Raw genomic sequence first — 21,776 nt, 5'->3', positions numbered from 1 at the left:
GCTTCCTTAGTATTAGATAAGTGTATACAATTTCCTTGACCTTTTTAATTATCTTATTGATGGAAATACCAATTGGGATTTACTTTACTTCAATGATTTGATGTGGCTAGGTGTGATAAATGGACCATAACCAAAAGTTGAAATGTGAATCGTGTAGGTAAGTTTGTGGAGGTTTCTCATGGACTTACAATGAAATGTTCAATCAATGCACTGCCTTATTACAATTGCAAAACTCATCCTTGATTTGACTCACTATCTCCTGATGACTTTGGGGGTGTTCTCTATTCCAGACACCCATCCTTCAGCCCCACTATTCGCATGGTCTGGAACCTCGCATGAACATAGGAAGGCCAACCCACAATGATGCAACAAAACCACATCTGAAAACAGTATCGCATTCAGCATAATCTGATGTAGATGCAGTAAAGTACAAGAGTAACAACGACCATATGGGTGCAAGAAAAACCAGCTGCGTTCCAAATCATACTAACAGACGGGTGTGCCAACAAAGCAATAAAAATAAATAATGGCTACATACTGGAGCTTAAAAAGATTGATCAGATTTAATTTCCGAACATTGAACCACTTAGTTTCATAGGCAAAGTGCTTTTTCATATCACCGCAAATTTGCTGTATTTAGTGCGAATTACTGCATTTTCAGTTATGCTTATTGTGAATTTGAAGTTGAGAATAGTTATATTGATGGTGCACGCCACACTTTCGATGAATATAAAGAACACAAACATATCAGAACAAAGCTATACCTACATGTTTGACGAGAATGCGAAATGCTTGCAAAGGAATCCACACAAGTTACTGACACTCATCACAATAAGCAGCATGCACAGAAAAAATTAGCATAATGTTTAAGTTTATTTGGCAAGTAATAACTTTGGATAATTGAAAGTAACAGCAGTTCATTTCTCCAAACTTTTTATTAATTCAGGTCAAATAGGTTACTGGCCATCATGTATGGAAACACATCCCAAAAATTTGGTAGGAACAAAACAAATGAAAGCTTACTGCATAGACGTAGGTTGTCAAGATAGGGCCAGTGGACAGCTAATATTCAGTAAAATTGTACAACTCCGTGGACTACGTTCAATCCAACGAGTTCATTGTTTTGGAACATACAACTTTGTGCATATAACCATATAAGATTACACTTATTGACATAAATACCATTGCAAAAGAAAACATTTCACACCCAAGACAAACTGATCTACTTGTATACAAAATTTGATCTATGACACGACATGCAAAAACCATCTGTACTCTCTTTATGACCATCCTAGTACGTAATCTAGGACGTAAACTATGGCTAACGTTAAGGGATAAAAAATGAAGGCAATCGAACTCATCCACAGAGGGAAAGTGGTACGAAAGCTGCTTATAATGCCCATTACTAAAACAACAAGTACAATTACTAGCACCTCAGCTGAGAAGTCCCAATCCAAGCCACGGAAATAAACAATGGCCAAGAAGACTCCCAAACATAACGTGTTGTTCATGGTCACTGCACCATATATCTGCAATGCAAGACAAAAGATAATGACTTCAGATGCTCTCTTTCTCTCTGTTAAGCTAATTTCAGACTGTTTGACATAAAAACCTCCCTCTTTCTTTGTTTGTTTAGGAGATTAAAAGTAAGTAGAATTGAATTTACCCACAATTGGAGATGAGGAGATGCACTATATAGTATAAATAGATAACAAGGCATGGAAAGATTATTAAATGATTAGTCATAAAAGAATAAAATATGGCAAATTAATCAGACAAACAGAGATAGTAGATACAGCAAAGGATGAAAGAGTGATTCATACATACTGACAACAAGTACTAAAGCTTCCAAATTTCATCAGATTATTTGAGAAAGGAATTGGAAATGCACAATAAAGACAAAATTCATGCAATTGTTCTTCCACTAAAACGAAAGTATGCGAGGGTAGCAGAAAATTAACTTCCAAAACATTAATTAAAGATACGAAGCCCATCATAACCTTAAAAAAGGAAATAAGGCATGAATTCTGCCACAAATGAAAGAAAGCTTGAGTTACCAAACAAGAATCTCTATTATCCAATGCCAAACAAAAATGTATGCAATCCTCCAATCCTAACTGTGCTGCTGCAAAAAATTCACTGGTAATCAGGTTCGTAGAGTATTGCAACACACTTCACAATTCCAACTGGCTCACATGCAGCCTATTTAGACTACATTAAATACAAGTTGAATTTGAACCAAGTATCACTAATAAGATATCAAAAAATTTAAAGCAATGTCAATTGAGTCATGGTTCAGCAGTGAAGATAGTGGGATGCCAGGCCCCCCACCAAATTTCAATTCAACTGAGACACAAATAAGCTGATGGGACCAAGTGCAAGTCTTGGGTAAATTTTAGCTGAATGGAAGTGCCTGTCATTATAGTTACCCCTCAAGGGTCATTTTACCCACACAAGTGGGTTGCTTGTGCTGCCCAACCTCTCAAGCCAATTGTAATGATTCTATTGAATTTAAAGAATGCAGTATGCACTATCAAAAAAGAGATTCGAGCATTGGTCCTTATCCACGACAGAATAAGTCAATAGACATGGCACTCATTTTGTCTGTATCCCCACATCTTGATCGATCTTGATGTAAATGAACAAACTTCTCCCAAGTTGATTAGTGTATTCACTTCGTTAGAGGTTGCTAAACAACGATGTTTCCATAAGAAAGATGGTTGTTAATATGAACACATCCTATATACTCCTTACTTGTCAGATCATCAAGTTGTTCCCGAACATGAACCCTTTCTAATGAAGAGAGAAAAAAAAGAGATTATTGTACATAGCACAATTGGAGCCAAAAAATTTATAGCAGTTTGCAATTTCACGTAACATGCTTAACTTTTCAAGTTGTGACAAACCACACAACACCCATCTGTAATACCACAGCAATATATTTGACCCTTTAATGCTAAACTAGGATGAGGGACCAACCACCCAAGTATTTCATCGTCAAAGAAGAGTGGGACTTCAAGATGCCTTAACACCCCTTGATCTACCTTGTTTCGTGATCTTGAATATTCCATCTCTTATTAAGGTACTCTTCCATTGAACAAGTTAGTTGAAATATGATCATAGAGTTTCTTGGTTTCATAGTACATCAATCCCATAAGACCATTCTCAATCCTTCCAAATAAGTCTAGGGAAATTGGATTTCAACCTAAACAGGTAATCATCTAGACTCACTTGACAAGTTAATGCTTTGAAATCTTTCAAACTAGTTGCAAGTTCTTTAGGATTAACCATTGTAACACACCCCATCCCCTCTATAGAGTGTACATGCCCAACCTCCAAGGTTACTTTATGGAGGTGGGATATACAAAAATTCCTATTCCTCTAATCGTCTCAAACCTTTTCTTTTTGAGGCCACCAGCGTCTTTTTCTCATCAAGAGCTTTCCAACAATATAAAATTCATCAAATTCTAAGCTCAAGAGACAAAGTTATGGCCTTTAGAAAATTTGTCTTGTGAGTCTGTGACATGTCATCATCCATGCAATCCACGTGTCATCAACACAGTGTGCCAAGTCAATGAATTGAACATCATGGCTTTCCAAGTTATATATGGATTTGAAATTTTTAATTACCCATTGTGGTGGCTTTTTCCAATCTTTCAGATTTCAGATCCAAGCACTAGAGCTTATTAGCAAAACAAACATCCGAATCTAAGAAAATCTTAAAAGTCCCCTTTTGATAAAATGAGTTTTTCAGATATCCAAATTTCACATCATCCCTTCAACAATGACGGCCACAGCAATTCCTCCGAATAATATTGCCACATCATCATGCCACATCAGCATGACATGTCATCGAAACTTGTCTTTTATGCCATGATCCACCCCCCTTGGCTTCACTAGGAGTTCACCTAGATGGAGGAATTGAGATTCGAGTGACAGTTGCTCAACTTGAAACTTGTTCCCAAGGCCAAACCACGTGGAGTTAAAGATTTTCACCACATTAACCCAAGTGTGGATTTAGGCGGCAACATTTTTGGCATCATTGTTGGGGATAAATCTTTTTAAGCCCAAAATAAGACTTATTGTTTAACTTTATTTTTTGCTTTGTTTTATGCATGGTTGGTCATTAGAAGTTGATTTGTGTCCAAGTGGCAACTCCACTCTCAAAATACTACAAGATATTCTACTAGAAGAAACACAAGTAGTTTGCTTAGTCTCACTCCTGAACCTAAAAAGGTTTATAGAAGGAAATTAAAAAATCTTTTCTTGTAGACTTCTTGCTAATCTAGGACAAGAATCATTTTCTGATATCCATTTACTTTTTTTAGCTAATAATAGTCAAGTAGAAGATACGGATGATTTGTTTGCTTTTGTGACTTTTCTAACATAAATGGATACCCTCATAACATTCCTGATAACATTATAGAGAAGTTACTATTCTATTAGGGCAACAATGCAATAAGTGCAAAAATGCACATAAGACCTTTAATCTTTGTATAAGCAAGTGGTGCAATACTGCCAACTATGAAGATGTTAAAATGAGGCACTTTGTTTTATCATTGGAAGAAGATGCTCTAGGTTGGTTTACATAACAAGTCGCAAACTCCTTTGCAAATTTGGAGCAGATCAGTGAAGCTTTGAACAATAAGTATGGTGATAAAAAGGAAGATTGACATCTTTTGGCTATGATAATTCAAAAGATTTTAGAATTTATGTACCCGGTCAAACAACTATAGAGTTTAGTAGAAATGTAACATTTGATAAAGATGCAACTCTTAGAAAAGCAAGAGACTCTCCTCCTCTTGCCATTGCTGAAAGACAAGTTGTTAATGAAAAAGAGACTACATTTGAGTCTGAACCGGAACCTAAGAATGAGCTTGTTGATAATCCCATGGGTTCCATGGATCCTCTAGATCCTCCACCACATGATCCTCCTAGTAGAATGAGGCCACTATGGCTGCGAGATACCTTGCAGGATGTTGAACAACATGTTGCCCCAAGAGGAACGTTCAGAGAAAATAAGAAGCCAAGTCAGTTTCAAGGGTATGTTTCTACCATGAGCAACATCATTCAGGCAAAACCTTGCACCTTTAAAGAAGTTGCAAAAGAACAAGTCTGGAAAGATACCATGATTAAAGAATATGAGTCCATCATCCAGAATGTTCTCTGGGAAATGGTTCCTAGACCTCAAGGTAAATTTTTTGTCACTTCCAAACGGTTGTTTAAGATTAAACATGGTGCAGATGGTATTATTGAAAAATATAAGGCTAGATTTGTAGCTAGAGGTCTCTCTCAAAAAGAGGCCATAGATTATGATGCAAATTTTGCCCCTGTAGCTCGATATACTACTATTCGATCTGTTGTTGCCTTAATTGCTAGCCAGGGATGGGCTTTGTTGACCAATCCATGTCAACTACCCCATAGTTGTACATTTTTTCACACATAGATTTCCATCATGTCCGAGCACTCAGATGATCCACATATTCATCATTATCAGCTATATGTACATTGGAGTTTTGTAAACCCATTCTGCATTTTCTAATGTAAATGATCCTAGTAAGACAAATGTATGTAACCTAGGTAAATTAATTTTTCTGATGATGATTTCTATCCTAGGAGGTTTTTAGTCTCACCGACTCGTGTGTTTCTAAACACGGATGATCAGCAGGGTTTTTCCCTCTAGCCTCTGTTGAAGAATCTAGGGCAAGTAGGATTAATGTGATTCTTCTTATAGCTGGATAACAATTTGTGAGGTGCTTTCAATTTTTCTTCTTATTCCAATCTTCACTTATTATTAATAGAGTGTCTTCTTTAGTTCATCAAATAGCTACCAAAATAAAGAGACAAGAACACAAGATGTTGGCATTCTGCCACGGTCAAAACCTCTCCCTCTTGGAGAGGAAAACCTGCACATAATTCTTCTTATAGAAATTCCAATTGACAAACACCAAGACCATGACCCCTGACTTATTATGCCACTCCAAGACCAAGACACCAATCCTCTTCTTTATCACTTCTGACATCATCTTCATTACCATTGCTTCACTAAAGTCATCATTATTGCATTACTGAGATCTTGACACCTTGCTGCACCTTCATTGACAATATAGCTACACTTTCACTAAGATATTGATTGTAACAACGAGATTATCTCTGTTGCATCATTGTTACATCTTCACTGTGATCTTCTCCTTGTAATTGTGTCTTCATCAGGATCATGATTATATCCATATGCCAAGGTATGGTAAGTCACTGAGATACACTGAGATCATGATTGTGATTTTTCTCTCCGTGTTTCATCATCATAGATATGTTGCATTTGTCTAGTATGTTGAGACAGAGAATACTCCGAGATCCTCATCATTATAATCATCCCAAGACCGTGACTATAAACATGTCGAGAGGGTATTATCACCAATGTGACGAGACTGTCCGTTGTTGTGCGATCATCATTATCCTCTCCATCGCAATTGTGCCAAGACTATAACTGTGCTACTCATCCAGAAAATACACATACTACATCATTACCTTACTGTGGCATATGAAAACCCTTCATGTAACTGCCATCCGAAATTCATGTACCTTGTGACAGACCTCCGAAATTTTAGACAAATCCGAGTTCTATACTCCTGTGGTTGATAGAGATTCCTGCACCATCTGAAATTTCAAAGTATCCAAATTGTCTTTTCTGTGGTGACCCTAGTGGGGTATATATAGTGGTTTGCCCTCCATATTATGCTGACATGAACCAACGAAGAGGTGTGTCTTTATATGTGAGCAAACATGACTTCTTTTAGCTATTTAATTCATTTTTGCAGGCCAACATCACTATTTTGCTTGTTGCCTTCTTCAAGAGGATTGTGCTTGTCTTGGAGGGTTGTTCTAGACACTAGGTTGACTCATATACATTACATATATGCTCAAGAAGATCTCTTTACATATGTTTTTGACTCTTTGACTTTCCTAGACCTATGCAATGAACAAGAAACTCATTCTTATAATTTACAAAAAATAATGTTTATTTTTCTTGACAAGTACAAAGATCAAAATTAGATTTGTAAATACCGAACCTAGTTACACTTTCTTCAACACTCCCTCTTAACTAGGGAGGTATTTATAATGGTACTTGGTCATTTTCAATTTGAAGAAATTCTCATAAGAAGAATCAGATTGGTAACCCAACTGTTATAGCATCATAGCAACCAAAATTGTTTCCACAACAAGGCCTTGACTGACAGCTCTATCTCTCATCAGATCAGAGCACAATGTTGGCAAGACCAATGACTATAGACACCTTCATCAATGTCTCTCAAGGTACATGCCCACCCAGGTGTTCACTGAGTATGACCTTCTAGGACTATTCTTATCTTGGGTTCCCAGCGCTCAAAGAATATCAGTCTTCTTGCCTACTACACTTGTCTTGGATGCCATACACATCCTCAAAGAGCATCGGATGTCAAATGATTACCCAATCCTCCATTCTTTCTTCCAAAGTGAAGACAAGAATGTTGTGTCTATCATGTGTCTACATTTCCATTCATGGCCTTCACCTAGACTTACAGTTGTTAGTCCTAGCCTAGTGCATGACACATGAAATAGAAAAACACAACTATCACTCCTTTTTAATCAAGGATGATCTAATCCAAGCTCCCTCTTGATCAGGGACCTGTCAAAGCTCCCTCTTAGCTAAGGATTCTTCTATACATTAACAACTTCTTCTTCGTGGGTTCTTCAGCTTCTTGATCAACTTCTCTCCTTGATGTCATAAAATTCAGTTGTGCTTCTTCCTTGTAGGACAATGGCCATCGATCACTTTCCTCCTTTGTTCGTCATGTCATTTCTTTCTTCATGGAAAGTGGCCTTCTTCATATCTGGAACCTTCATCATATAGCTACTTCTTCTTCATCATGCTTCTTCCATCCGCCACATGAATGCTAGTTATAATTGTACTTAGAATTCCAGTAGCCTTGCATGAACTCATCCAAATATTATTCAACAAATCAAATATATCATTAAATCAAATCGTACCTTTCATCATGACATCTTTTTGTAGGTATCAACATCCTGCATTCATGTTGACACATCTCCCAAAGATATCCATTGTGAAGGGTCTTCATCTTTTTCAGACTTTCATCAGAGTCTTCATATCTTTCCAGGAGATTTCCTCGTCAAATTTTCTTAGTTATTTGGATGTTGATTGCCTTCATCATGGTTGCATATATTACGACCTCTTCCTTCCTTACACATTCCATTCCTAATAGCTTTCAATCAGAGTTTCTTAATTGTGGTCAACCACCTCATACTTCATATGAGGACATATTATGTTGATTTCATCTAGTGTGTCTTATGCCTTCTTGCATCCTTTCAGAGGAGGAGATCCTTTTTCTCTTGATCATGCTTCTCAAGATAGAAGTAATGATCCATGTTACCTGCAACCATATGACATGACATTATAATTTTAAACACAAGCATACATACCTTATTTTACCTTTAGGTCATCGAGGCTTCTTCCAGGAGCTTCCTTGATTCAAGAGATCTTCAATCCCTTGATCTACTTCGTGTCATCACATCATCATCCCATGGATTCCATAAGTTGGAGATCCTGTTGAAACACTTTCTTCCTCTCTAGATTAGTGACCCTACAATGAGGATTCCATCGGAGAATTTTTTAGGAACTTGTATATCCCCAATTGGCAGATGTTTCCTTTTTGACTTGATGTATTATGAACCTTGTCCTAGATGACTTCTTCCTTTCCTGCAATGTTCACTGAGGTTCCCAAGAGCTATATCCTTCATGTTTTGTCTGTCGTGGATTTTGTCCTTCATGATTCCCATGGTGATGTCACGAGTTCTTGTTTCTGATGCTTCCATGATGCTACGATGCATCTTATCATCATTGTCATATCTTATAACAGAAGCTTAAGATAGGACCCTTTTGTAAGGGATACTATCCACATCATAGAGATCTTTTACTCCCTCTTTCCTTGGCCCTTTTCTTTAGCTTCCTCCACCTATCTGGTGATATGAGCTTCCATAATTTTAGCTATATTGATTCTGCCTTGTTTGAGGAACAAACTTCCCTTTTCTTTCTGCACATGATTTAGTCCTTTACCCTTCAATACTTTTGCCATCGACTTGTCTTTCTCTATTTAGCATAGAGAACATAAGTTGTCAAATGAGTTCACCTTCTTATCCCATGGATATTTGTTACCTTGATTATTTGTGTTAGTGCATTATGGTTATCTTCATTTCTAGTTCTTGTAGATGGAAGATATCCTACATCCTTTGATACCCTTTACTTTCATGTAGATCAGATTTCATGAGACCTTCTTCATTGCATCTTTAGAGAATGAGTTTATCATCTACATTACTTTGATGTCTCCAATATTGCTATGTGAGGGGATCTTTCATAAGCATCCCTTTCCATAAATTCAAAGGAGACCTTTTGATATGTTTAATGACTTATGCTTCTTAGAGGACTATGACTATCCTCCTCCTTCATGCAATGAATCTTGATGACCCATCAACTTATAGATGTCCTTGCAATACATTAAGTCATTTAACCAAATTTATAAATTAAAAAGTTACTTACTTGTCATGTGAAGATGGAATCTTCACCTTGATCATGTTGATGATGGTTGAAGAAGATGTATGAGGGCTTATGCTTGGATGATCTTCTTTCAAGTGAGAAAGACTTTCCTTAACAGAAAAGGTTGCTCCCTTTTGATGATTTGTTGCTTCCTCGAATGGTCTTCTTTTAGGGCAAGGAGATGATCCTTCTTTGATTTCATAACCTTGGATATGATAGTGCCTTCTTGCCTTCAATGTGCCTTCTTTTGTAGTGTAGATCAACACTGCTTCTATGGTGTCAACTTGTTCCAAGATGAGGTATTGCTTTGTAGACAACCTTTATGAGGGTCTTGGTGGCCTTTCGTGAACATAAAAGCTCTTGCTATTGTAGACTAGATTGCATAAACAAAAACCTTTGCTATTGTAGACTGTTGTAGTAGATTGATATTTCAATTCCTTCAACTTGCTTTGATGCCCTGCTAGAAGCTTGATCCTTGAAATGTCTCTTTTTTTCCCTTCCTTTCACTGTAACCATAGCTCTGATACCATGTTTAAGAATCTGGGGCAAGTAGGATTAATGTGATTCTTCTTAGCTTAATAACTATTTGTGAGGTGTTTTCAGTTTTTCTTTTTATTCCAATCTTCACTTATTATTATTAGAGTGTGTCTTCTTTAGTTCATCAAATAGCTACCAAAACAAAGAGACGAGAACACAAGATGTTGGCAATCTGCCAAGATCAAAATCTGTCCCTCTTGGAGAGGAAAACCCACACATAATTCTTCTTACAGAGATTCCAATTGATGAACATCAAGACCATGACCTTTGACTTACTACACCACTCCATCGCAATTGTGCCAAGACTGTAACTGTGCTACTCATCTGGAAAATACACATACTGCATCATTACCTTACTGTGGCATATGAAAACCCTTCCTGTAACTGCCATCCGAAATTCTTGTACCTTGTGACAGACCTCTGAAATTTCAGACAAATCCAAGTTCTGTACTCCTGTGGTTGACCGTGATTCTTGCACCATCTGAAATTTCAAAGGCATCCGAATTGTCTTTTTTGTGGTGAACCCGACGGGGTATATATAGTGGTTTTCCCTCCATATTAAGCCGACATGAACCAACGAAGAGGTGTGTCTTTATATGTGAGCCGACATGACTTCTTTTAGCTATTTAATTCATTTTTGCAGACCGACATGACTGTTTTGCTTGCTTCCTTCTTCAAGAGGATTGTGCTTGTCTTGGAGGGTTGTTCTAGACACTAGGTTGACTCATATACATTACACATATGCTCAAGAAGTGATCTTTACATATGTCTTTGACTCTTTGACTTTCCTAGACCTATGGAATGAGCAAGAAACTCATTCTTATAATTTACAAAAATAATATTTCTTTTTCTTGACAAGTACAAAGATCAAAATTACATTTCTAAATACTAAACCTAGTTACACTTTCTTCAACAGCCTCCCCTGAAAGATAGTGTGGATTTTGTTGTCAAGATTTTAAAGGAGTCATAGTGTTATTTATCGAGTCTCTCTAGAAGTGATTTGGAAATAATTCTAACTATTTGATTAGATTATTTTATTACAAGTCACTTAGTCTACTAGATCATATTTTGTGTCACAGAAATGGGTAATTATTGAGGATCTATAAGGAAGCATCAAGTTGCTAGATTGTGCGGCAACATTTTTAGGCGCCGTTGTCGAGGATAGAGTTTTTTGTCCTTGGTCCTCATGACATTTTTCTAATCTTCTAATCTTTTTCGCCATTCATTACCTGTCAAAGTGGCACAACATTTTTTTGTTGTTACCGAGGCATCAAGTTTATCTTGTTGCCAGATTCACAACATCATTTTTTCCTTTTTTCTTTTCATCTTTCTATCTTTCATTCAAGCCAACAACACCAACATTTCTTGGTGTTGTTGTCAAGAACCAATTTATTGGACTTTGGCTTTACGACATTCATCTCATTCATTTTTTCAATCTCTTATCATTTTTTTTCCCATCAACGCCACATTTTTTAGCACCATTTCATCTCTTCATATTTTCATCACCGTATCTTTCGTCATCTCACTAATCCTTTCATCTGCGCCTTTAGCACCTAGACATTTCGGTTGATTTCCTGTTTGGGTGGCGACTCCACTTATTCATCCATTTACTCCCAGACAAGAAACCATCCCTACTATCCATCTACTTCTCTCCACTGACCTTTCAATTTCTGCCTTTGGAATCTAAAAGTTAGGTTCATGCTCAAGTGGCAACTCCATTTCTTTCAAGAATTTCTGCTAGAAGCTCGCTTCTTGTGGATCTTTTTTATTTTCTTGAGCAAAGATCTATCTCTCTAGCATCCATTTGGTTGTTCCCTTTCCCCCCTTTAAGCAGATCATCATGGATGATACTCTTCATGATATGCTAGAAGAGGCCTTTCATAAATTGCCTTAGTTCTCGGGTGGTAATTCAACCACTGCTGGAAAGCATCTCTGCAAGGTTACTCATATAATAATCAGATATTGTCTTCTTTCACAATATAATCATGAAGATGTCAAGATACATCTCTTTTCCTTTTCCTTAGAAGGTGATGCTATGGATTGGTTTCATAATTGTCCTGAGGATTCTTTCGCTTCTTTATAAAACATTAGCAATGCTTTTAAGGATAGATATATGAAACAAGGTGACTTGCCTTGTGCCCCTAGTACTATGCAAAAGAGTGAAAGAGATCTTGTTAACAACTCAACTATCAACAAAATGTTTCAAGACAATTCTCATAATGAATCCACTTGTACTATTGGAAGACAAATCTATGATAGTGGAGAAGCAAAAACAAGTTGTCAAATCAGTGTTGACAACGATAAGCATCTTGTTAAGGAATTGATTTAGATGGTTAAAGACATACAGTTAAATCAAGCTCAAGTAATCAAGAATACAGATGTTAATCAGGCTCAACTTATTAAAGATATCAAACTTAACCAAGCAAGATTAATAGTTGATCATGCCAAGGACACTGATTCTATACAAAACAAGTTATTAGCCTTAGAGGAAAAGATAACGATCATGGAATTCAATCACTCCTATCAAATGACTGCCATGGAAGAAAGACATGAGGAAGAAATGGCCATCATGGAATTTGATCACAACAAACAGTTAGCTACCATGCAAGCCAATCATAAGAAAGAGGTAAACTATATGCAAAATTGCCTCATGGGCATGAAAGTGAAGAATGATAAAATTATAAAGGACATGGAAGTTGGTCAAATATCTCTTCAGAATAGATTATCGGCCATAGAGAAAAAACAAGCACCATGTGTTATAAATATTGAAGAAATGGATACCATCAAAAACAAATTATAGATAATGGAAGTTAATCATTCTAATCAGATGTTCATTATTCAGAATCATGTGATTGGAATGGAAGCAAAGCACACTCAGAAATGAAAACTATGGGGGCCAATCATGTCACTTTGCAAGACAGATTCGTTAAAACTGAGCTCAGCAAGGCATGTCAGAGAAATAAGTTTCATACATAAGAGGTTGGAAGAAAGGAAATCACAAGTACAGAAGTTTCAGTATGATCCAAATGATAGATGGCAAAAAATCAAGAAGCTTTCAACAGATCATAACTCTCCCAAGCCATTAAAGTAGGTCCTGTCTTGTTGTGAATATCCTGAGAAAGTGGTTGGCCCCATTAACGAAGATTTAACTGAAGATGACATGATCAGAGAAGAAATTGAAAAGGATCAAGTTATAACTCATAACACTTGTGAAACTGATCCATCATTTATCACAGAACAGAAAATGAAGAGAGGCATGTCACAAATATCTTAAATACTTTGTCTGAAAGTTCTCAAGCAGAATGTTCCACATCATCAGCGATACAACCTGCCACAAAGAAAATCCTGAAGCAAAAAAGGAAAAAGAATGAGTAAGTGTTTTGATGCATATGATGGCCGCAAGCAGCTCGATTTTCAGATAAGACAAAGTCCTACCGTATGCAAGATTGGACATGGCACATCCGAAAAACAACCCACAGATTTCCTGAAAGCAGGAAAAAGCTCAGTATGCACTATATTGAATACATCTGATGCCACAAGACATCCTTTGTATTGTATCTCTAACTTTATACCCTATTATCTCAACATTTTCACTTTGTCGTTAGATTAAATTTATATTTTCATGTTAGTAGAATAGTTAATAAATGAAGAGCTTCTATTTTTATGTGCTTAATGTTATATGATGATTTTTGGATTATATTTGGATAGGACGCTACTTATGTCATTATGTGTTTTCTTTGGGTGTAGATTCTAGATTCTCATATTCCTTCAATGAAGCAACATCTCCCCAAGTAAAGCCAAATGTTGACCACTCCATGTCAACTACCCCATAGCTGTACATTTTTTCGCGCATGGATTTCCATCATGTCCGAGCACTCAGATGATCCACAAATTCATCATTATCAACGATATGTACGCTAGATTTTTGTAAACCCATTCTGCATTCTATAATGTAAATGATCCAAGTAAGACAAATGTATGTAACAACCTAGGTCAATTTATTTTTCTTATGATGATTTCTATCCTAGGAGGTTTTAGTCTCACCAATTGCTGTGTGTTTCTAAACATGAATGATTGACAAAGTTTTTCCCTCTAGCCTCACCCCAAAGCTAGAAAGGATTTTGTTGTCAGGATTATAAGGGAGTCCTAGTCTTATTTATCGAGTCTCTGTAAAAGTGATTTGGGAATAGTTCTAACTATTTGGTTAATTTATTTTATTACAAGTCACTTAGTCTACTAGATCATATTTTGTGTCGCAGAAATGGGTAATTATTGAGAGTCTATAATGAACAAGTGTTCCCCCTTCATGGGTTAAAAATGTAATATTTCATGTAAAAAAAATAATTTTAGCTTTAATGTTAAAGTATCAAACGGTTGGAAAAATTAATAATCCCCTCATGAGTCAATTAATTAAATTTTCTAGCTAAAATAATTAAAAATGCTAAAGACAGAAATTTAATTAATTCAGGTCCTAGGAAAAATTAATCTCTCTAACATTTAAAATTCGTGGGTTTTAAAGTTTTAAATTTTTTGAAGTCCCGGGCCAAGGGAATATTGAAAATTTCAAGATATTTTGGACCTTTGAGCCATAGTAATTAAGTCAAAGTCAAATTTTTGAGGCAATTAACTCAAAATAATCATTTTTGGGTTAATTAAAAGGAAATTAAGAGTGAAATTCGAATTTCCTCAAAAAATAACTTTATTTCAACGTTGATGATTAAAAGGTCATTTGATCTTCATCAACGATTAAGATTACTTTGATGGGGATCAAGCCAACTAACCATTGGAATATTTATCTATAAATTAGAGGTCTCTCTCCATTATTTGGATCCCGATTTCTAAATAGTGTACTTGCTCTAAGAAAGCTCTCGTAACTTTTTCCTGGTTAATAAAATGCTAAAACTTTGGGGTTTCAGACCGTGATGTCCCTCTTTCAGACTTACGTGGTAATATTGTTCTTAATACTCTATCGTTTTTATTTGTATTTGTTGGATAATAGCCTTTAAGGATTGATCTATGTACAGGGATCTTGCACAAATTTCTAGGTTTTTAAAATATCATTTTTATTGATAGAAGTAGCAGGTATCTTTATTTCTTGATGATTTTATGATCATTTTTGAATCTCTATTAATCTAACAATCAGATCTAAGTGTCCAGAAATTATCATTCAAAATTTGGGCATTTGGGGAAGTCCTCAACTAGACCAACTAACTCTCAGTTTACAGAATCTAAAGAGCCCACTGCTTTTAATTGATGAAGTTATCTTACAAAATATTTTATTTGCAGGGTTATTCTTGGGCTTGTGCCTCTTTAAAAATTTCTATTTTATTTACAAACTTGTGCAAAATTGTTTAGACCTAGCTAATAGATGGCTTTGATCTGCAAATTTGCTAGATCTATAGAATATTATGGTAGATTTGTAAATACTAATTTTCTAATTCACTGGGGTTTTGGGTATTTCATATTTTTGCATATACATGTTTTGGGGTTTGCTATCTTTTGTTTGTGCAGGAACAGACTTGAAGATTGCAGGCAAACTTTCTGGATTCTGGAGACGAATCTAGGCCCCGAAGGGCATCCCCATTTTGTTTGCAAGTTAAAGAGAAAATACAAGAAGATCTTGGGCAATTTTTTTAGGGCCTTGAGGCACTACATGGGCCATCTCCAGCCTCCTTGGCCTCCCTTCCATTTTCGGCATCCCCTTTCCATTCTCGACCTCCCTCCTTGCTCTCAGCCCCCTTGCTCCACAGCATCCTCCATCCTCCCTCTTCTCCCCCTCAGTCTGCTCCTCGGACCTCTTTCTCAGCCCTCACTCCTTATCTCCCCTTGCTCTCGGCCCTCACTTCGACCTCCTCTTTCCTTATCCCTCCACCTCCTTACGACCTCCCCTCATTCACAGCCTCCATTTCTCTTCAGCCTCCCTCACCTCCCCTCAACCTCCCTTGCTTCATTCTCGATCTCCCCTCATCTCACTCTTGGCCTGCATCCTTCCCCTTTCAGCCTCCCTTTCTTCACCCTCCTTCATCACTAAATTTTCTCCATAATTTCCCTAAAAAAATTTAACATGTTTTTCACAAAAAAAAATTGAGTTGAGGATTTTCAGTTATTCGGGCAGCATATCTTCAAGTGTCTTCAAGACCGTAAGAGTTGACTGGTGCACGCCCTCTAACATTTCCTCATTTCATTTTGAAAGCAAGACTAATACTGGCACAAATTTGAAATTAGCTGGACTATAGCTGCAAATTTACTTTACATCTTCTACTACTATACATTGCAGAGAGAAATTATCTTCAGTAATTGTTTGCATGCTAATTGACAAATTTCTGAACATTGTTTCACTATTGCTCAGTAATTTATTTATGAGTTTTTAGATCAAAAACATCATTAGATCAGAAATAATTAAACTCAGAAATTTTCTAAATTGTAGTTATCAGTTTGTCATTTAAAAGTTTTTGTTGTTATACATAGAAAAATGTTTGCATGCTAATTGACAAATTTTTGAACATTGTTTCACTGTTGTTTAGTACTTTATTTATGAGTTTTTAGATCAAAAACATCATTAGATCAGAAATAATTAAACTCAGAAATTTTCTAAATTGTAGTTATCAGTTTGTCATTTAAAAGTTTTTGTTGTTATACATAGAAAAATCTGAATATTGCATGGTTACAGGGCTATTGTTTTAGAATATATTGTTGGTATTAACATTTGATTTAAGAGTAGATAATCTACTAGACTGATATTTCATTGATGTAATCTATGTTCAAGTACTTAGTTTTATTTCTGAAGTACATTTGTTTTCACATGCTCATTCAAGAAATATTAACTTAGTTTCACTTATGCATCCAATGATTTTTGATTGAGTACTTCAAGCAAATGGATTTCCAATGTTCCACCAAGTTTTCGGGACGAGGAGGTGAGGGAGCAGGGATACGCAGGAGCGGCCTATGCAAAATCTCCCCACTAATTTTTAGGAAACGTGGGGAGATATCGGGGTCTTAAAAAGTTATAAATATAAAATATAAATCGATTAATCATATAACTGAAACAAATTTAAAACGAAAAGCATGATCATTGATATCATTATCATATAGATTATAATCATACATCATACAACTTTGTAACTGTACAGTGTAACTACTAGTCTACTAACTTACTAACAATACACAATGAAAATAAATTATAAAATTATAAATGTTTAAAGTTTTAAACTGTATACCATATTGATGTTCCACTTCCAACTGTGAACATTGAATACTGAATAATATAAAATTCATGTCTGATACATCAGTGGCAGTGTTCCTTTCAATGAAGGAGAAGACAAAAGGCTGCTTGGCGATGGCAGCAGTGTTCAGTTCAACGAAGGAGAAAACAGAAAATGAAATGTGAAATGCATATAACGTAGACCAAGAAAGGTTGCTTGGCGATAGCAGCATCGAAGGATCAAACATAAAATGAAATGGGAAATGCACATAACGTAAACCCTAAATTACGATTCTTTTGTTTCATAAAAAAATTTGTGAATTTTTTCTAGGAAAACGACCCCTCAAGACCCCTTTCGCCTAGGAAACGACCTCGAAAATGGAGGAAACGACCCCTTTCAAGTTTCCTCGCGTACCCTGTTTTTTGGGAGCTTGGGGAAACATCCCCCTCTCGTCCCCAAGTCCCCGGAGCGTGAGGGAGCTAGGAAACACGACCCCTAGGTGGGGGGACATGACCCTGTGGAACATTGTGGATCTCTGAATTTAAAGTTTTTTATTTCCAGCATTTTACATTTCAATCCTCTTGTACATTTCAGTGATTGCAATTTTTACATTTTACATTGCTAGCATAGGTACTTGTTTTCACATTACGATCATCATTTTTTTAACTCTCAAGTTAAACAACACTCGCAACATAACTCATAATAATTCATATTTTAAGCCCTCATTTAACTAAAATTAACCAAGTCCCTGCATTTCACATAGCTTTAAGTTTTGCATCTACATATAAGACAATCGAATAATTCAGCAGCAATTTCCCATCCTGTACTTGGACTTTATTTCCTTCACAAAACAGTTGACTCCACAAGGCACTGCTATCATTTTCCTCAAATTAAATTGAATCCTTTAAAATCTTTCGTAATCTAAAAAAGTATTGGTTTCTTAGTTGTGTCTCCTAGATTGGTTGGTTCCCAACTAATCTTTCCTCTTTCCATTTCCATAGGGTTTACCCCCCTTAATCTGCTATTGGGAGACAACTCAAACGAAGTGATTGGAGATCAGTGTGACAGCCCCTGATCTGAGTTGTTGTCGCAGTGCCTAAACATTATGTGCGACGACAGACTCTTCACCAAATGGACGTGAAAATTTCTTTCTTGCATGGCTTCCTCGAGGAAGAGGTATTTGTTGAACAGCCACAAGGCTTTGAAGAGCATGATATGGAAACTCGTGTATGCAGACTGAAGAAAGCCTTATATGGGCTAAAGCAAGCTCCAAGAGCTTGATATGCTCGCATTGATAACTACCTGATGAAGCTTGGTTTCACCAGAAGCAGTGCAGACCCAAACCTCTACATCAAGATTGTCCAAAGTATACCTTTGATTTTGATATTGTATGTTGATGATTTATTCTTGATAGGAGGAGAACCTCTTATCCTCAAGTGTAAGAAGGATTTAGCTTCTAAATTTGAAATGAAAGACCTTGGTTTGATGCATTACTTTATGGGTCTAGAAGGCTGGCAAAGACCTATTGAAATTTATCTTTCTCAAGGAAAATATGTTGTTAAGCTTCTTGAAAGAATTGCTATGGTAGAATGTAAGTCCATGCATACTGCTATGGAAATGAACTTTAAGAAATTACATACAAAGCTACAGGACCTAATCTAACAAATCCGACAGAGTATAGACAGCTCATTGGTGCTTTGATGTTTTTGCTAAACACTAGGCCTGGCATATTGTTTGTTGTAAACACTTTAAGCCAACATATGATTGATCCCTTTCATGCCCACTGGATTGCTACAAAACACGTACTTAGATACTTGCATGGAACTATCAATCTAGGATTGACAAACACTGCTAAAAATGTAAGACTTCATGGATAACTTTGTTGATAGAAAGAGAACTTCTAGGTGTTGCTTTAGCTTGGGATCTGCCATGATCTCTTGGATGAACAGAAAGCTGAAGTCTATTGCATTGAGTACATTGTTGCTAGCATGGTTAGCTGTGAAGCAGTTTGGCTAAGAAAGATTTTTGCGGAACTATTTGAGCAAGTTCCAAACACAACAGTTATATATTGTGACAATAAGAATCGGATTCATCTTGCTTGAATATCCTGTGTTTCATGACAAGTCCAAGCATATTGAGATCAAGTATCACTATATCCGAGATATGGTGTAGAGAGGAGCAGTGAGGCTCTATCACATCTCCACCGATGATCAGATAGCTAACATTCTTACCAAGTCTTTACCAAAAGGAAAGTTCTTGTTTTTTAGAGAACAACTTGGACTTACGGACGTGACCCTTCTGAAAAGCGATCACAGCGGATCGAGAACACTGAGTTGCCTTTCCCCCCTATCAAAGCTCAAGGATTAGGGAATAATATTGGAAACCTCCCCAGGATGAGGGACCTCTTGTGTAGTGTGTGCCACAAGAGTAGGCCTCAATATGTATCTAACCCACGATCTGGGACATGGGAAAAGCCACCTATTTAGCCAATAGGTGTAGTGATATTTGTCTAGGATGCAATTGTTCAACCACTTGATGTTTAAAGAAACTTGGTTGTGTTTGATTCTTGTCTGTGTGACTTGTTTGAGTCTTGTCCATGTGATGATCTTTTCCTTTCCAAATTTGTGTCAAGTGGATGATTCTTCTTTAGATTGCAACTTCATTGTTACAAATGTTACAAAGCAGAGTTGAACTAAGATGAATGAAAGAGATCAGAGGAAGCAAAGATCTTTGATACAGAAAGAAATTCCTCCCTAGCTGAGAGGGAGTGTTAAAATTTGGCAGCTCAAGGATGAATTTCTCCTAGAAGAAATCATATCTTTCAATTCTGTTTGAACCACCTATAATAAAATTTCATTTCTGACAATTCTAATATGACTTTCCAAAAATAGTAAGTCACATCTCAATTTGGAAGTGACTTTCCAAAAATAGAAAGTCATGTCTAAATGATCAAGGATGATCTCGACATATGGAATCCACTTTAAAATCAAATCAATCATGATTATACAAGTCAAGAATTAATATTTTATCCTCACTGGTATTATTATTATTATGATGATACTATTATTTATAAGTTAGTCTAAAGTCATTCACCTTTAATGGATTAATAAAAATGAATTCTCAATAGTCTCATGGAATAAGTCAATCAAATTGAGAATCTCTTACTTGGCAAATCGAACCTCTCTTGGAATAGAATAATAACTCCACACTTAAGAGAATGTAACTCTCTCTCGTTAATTCAATGTATGGCAAAATGTAACTCCTCATTAAATGCAGTTGTAACTTCCTCGCTCAATTCGATTTGTAACCCTCGCTGAATATTCTCTCATGTCTAAGTGTAACTCTCTTTCTCCCTAATTCAAATTGTAACTCCTCAAGACAAATGTACCTCTCTCTATTCTTGGGATGAGTTACACTTCTTTAGTAACTCCTCCCTCATGGAATTCAATTCTCCTATTGTTGGCTCAAGGCATGAATTATTTTTGTAACTCATTCTCTTTCTCATCTATTTAAGCTAGAGAAAATGAGAGTTGAGAGTAGCATGTTCATTGTGAAGAAGGAGAACAAGTGTTGAGTGTGTGCAAGAGAAGTGTGAGAGCAAGAGCAATGGGAAAGCTAGAACAAGTGTGAACAACAAAATCTGATCAAGGGAAAGAGGAGATCTTCAAACAAAGAGTGTGAGCACTTCAGCTACAAGTTGATCAGACATTGGTGAATTTATTCATTCTTATTCTCTCTCTCTCTCTCTCTATACTCTGTGAAACAATTGAAGAAATCTAATAGAAGAAGAATTAATCGAGTTTTCCCTTTGAAGGGTTTTTCCCTGGTCATTGGACCTAAATCTCAGTGCCTCATATTTGTGCTTGGTTGTATTCCCTTATGTTTATGTTCTATCTACAATTGCTGACCTGAAAAGTTTTGAAGAATAAATCTGCATTCTAAGTAATTGTAACAGCATAGAACATTCAGTTTTCTGCAAAGTACATTCAACTTTTTGCATCGTACATTCAGTTTTTTGCATAGAACTTTCAAGTTTCTACAAAGAATATCTACATTTATGCATATAACTTTCAGATTTTTAATATTCATGCTATTCCAAACCCATACAGTTTCAGAGTGTTGGGTTTTTTCAAAATGATTCATCTTCACTTGTTCAACGTCATGCTTTTGTTCCACAACCACAACAAATTTGCAGATGCCAACATTGTGATCAAGTTGGCCATGTGAAAGATCATTGTTTTGATCTTCACCCATGTGAGCATTGTGGTAAAAACACTCATCATTCAAATAGATGTTCCAAAAATAAGCCTCCTGCCAGAACGAAGATTCACCTTGGATGGATGGCTTCTTGACAATGGGCTTCAGCAGCGAAGTAGATATTTCGGTCATACTTCAGATTTCATTCTCGAGTATTGACACGTCTTGCAGTTGAGATTTCTTCATCTTCT

At 36.3% G+C, this 21,776-nt stretch overlaps 1 protein-coding gene across 2 annotated transcripts in view; it reads right to left on the bottom strand.

Moving 5' to 3' along the window:
* Positions 1–900: 900 nt before the first annotated feature.
* The window catches only part of LOC149161813 (sodium/calcium exchanger NCL1-like), a 146,762-nt gene continuing 125,886 nt past the window's right edge, over positions 901–21,776 (bottom strand). For both annotated transcript variants that reach the window (XM_089437056.1, XM_089437055.1), the window contains exon 7: positions 901–1,529. In XM_089437056.1, coding sequence (XP_089293182.1) covers positions 1,281–1,529 — 249 coding nt within the window. In that variant the 3' untranslated portion in view covers positions 901–1,280. The remainder of the gene's footprint in view (positions 1,530–21,776) is intronic.

This window comes from Pinus tabuliformis, chromosome 5_2 (assembly GCF_031772625.1).
Source record: "Pinus tabuliformis cultivar Carrire ecotype Pingquan chromosome 5_2, CPIR1, whole genome shotgun sequence".
NCBI classification, from domain to species: Eukaryota; Viridiplantae; Streptophyta; class Pinopsida; order Pinales; family Pinaceae; genus Pinus; species Pinus tabuliformis.
Note: the sequence above shows the minus strand (reverse complement) of the source record. Positions and strands in the feature narration are given on the sequence as shown.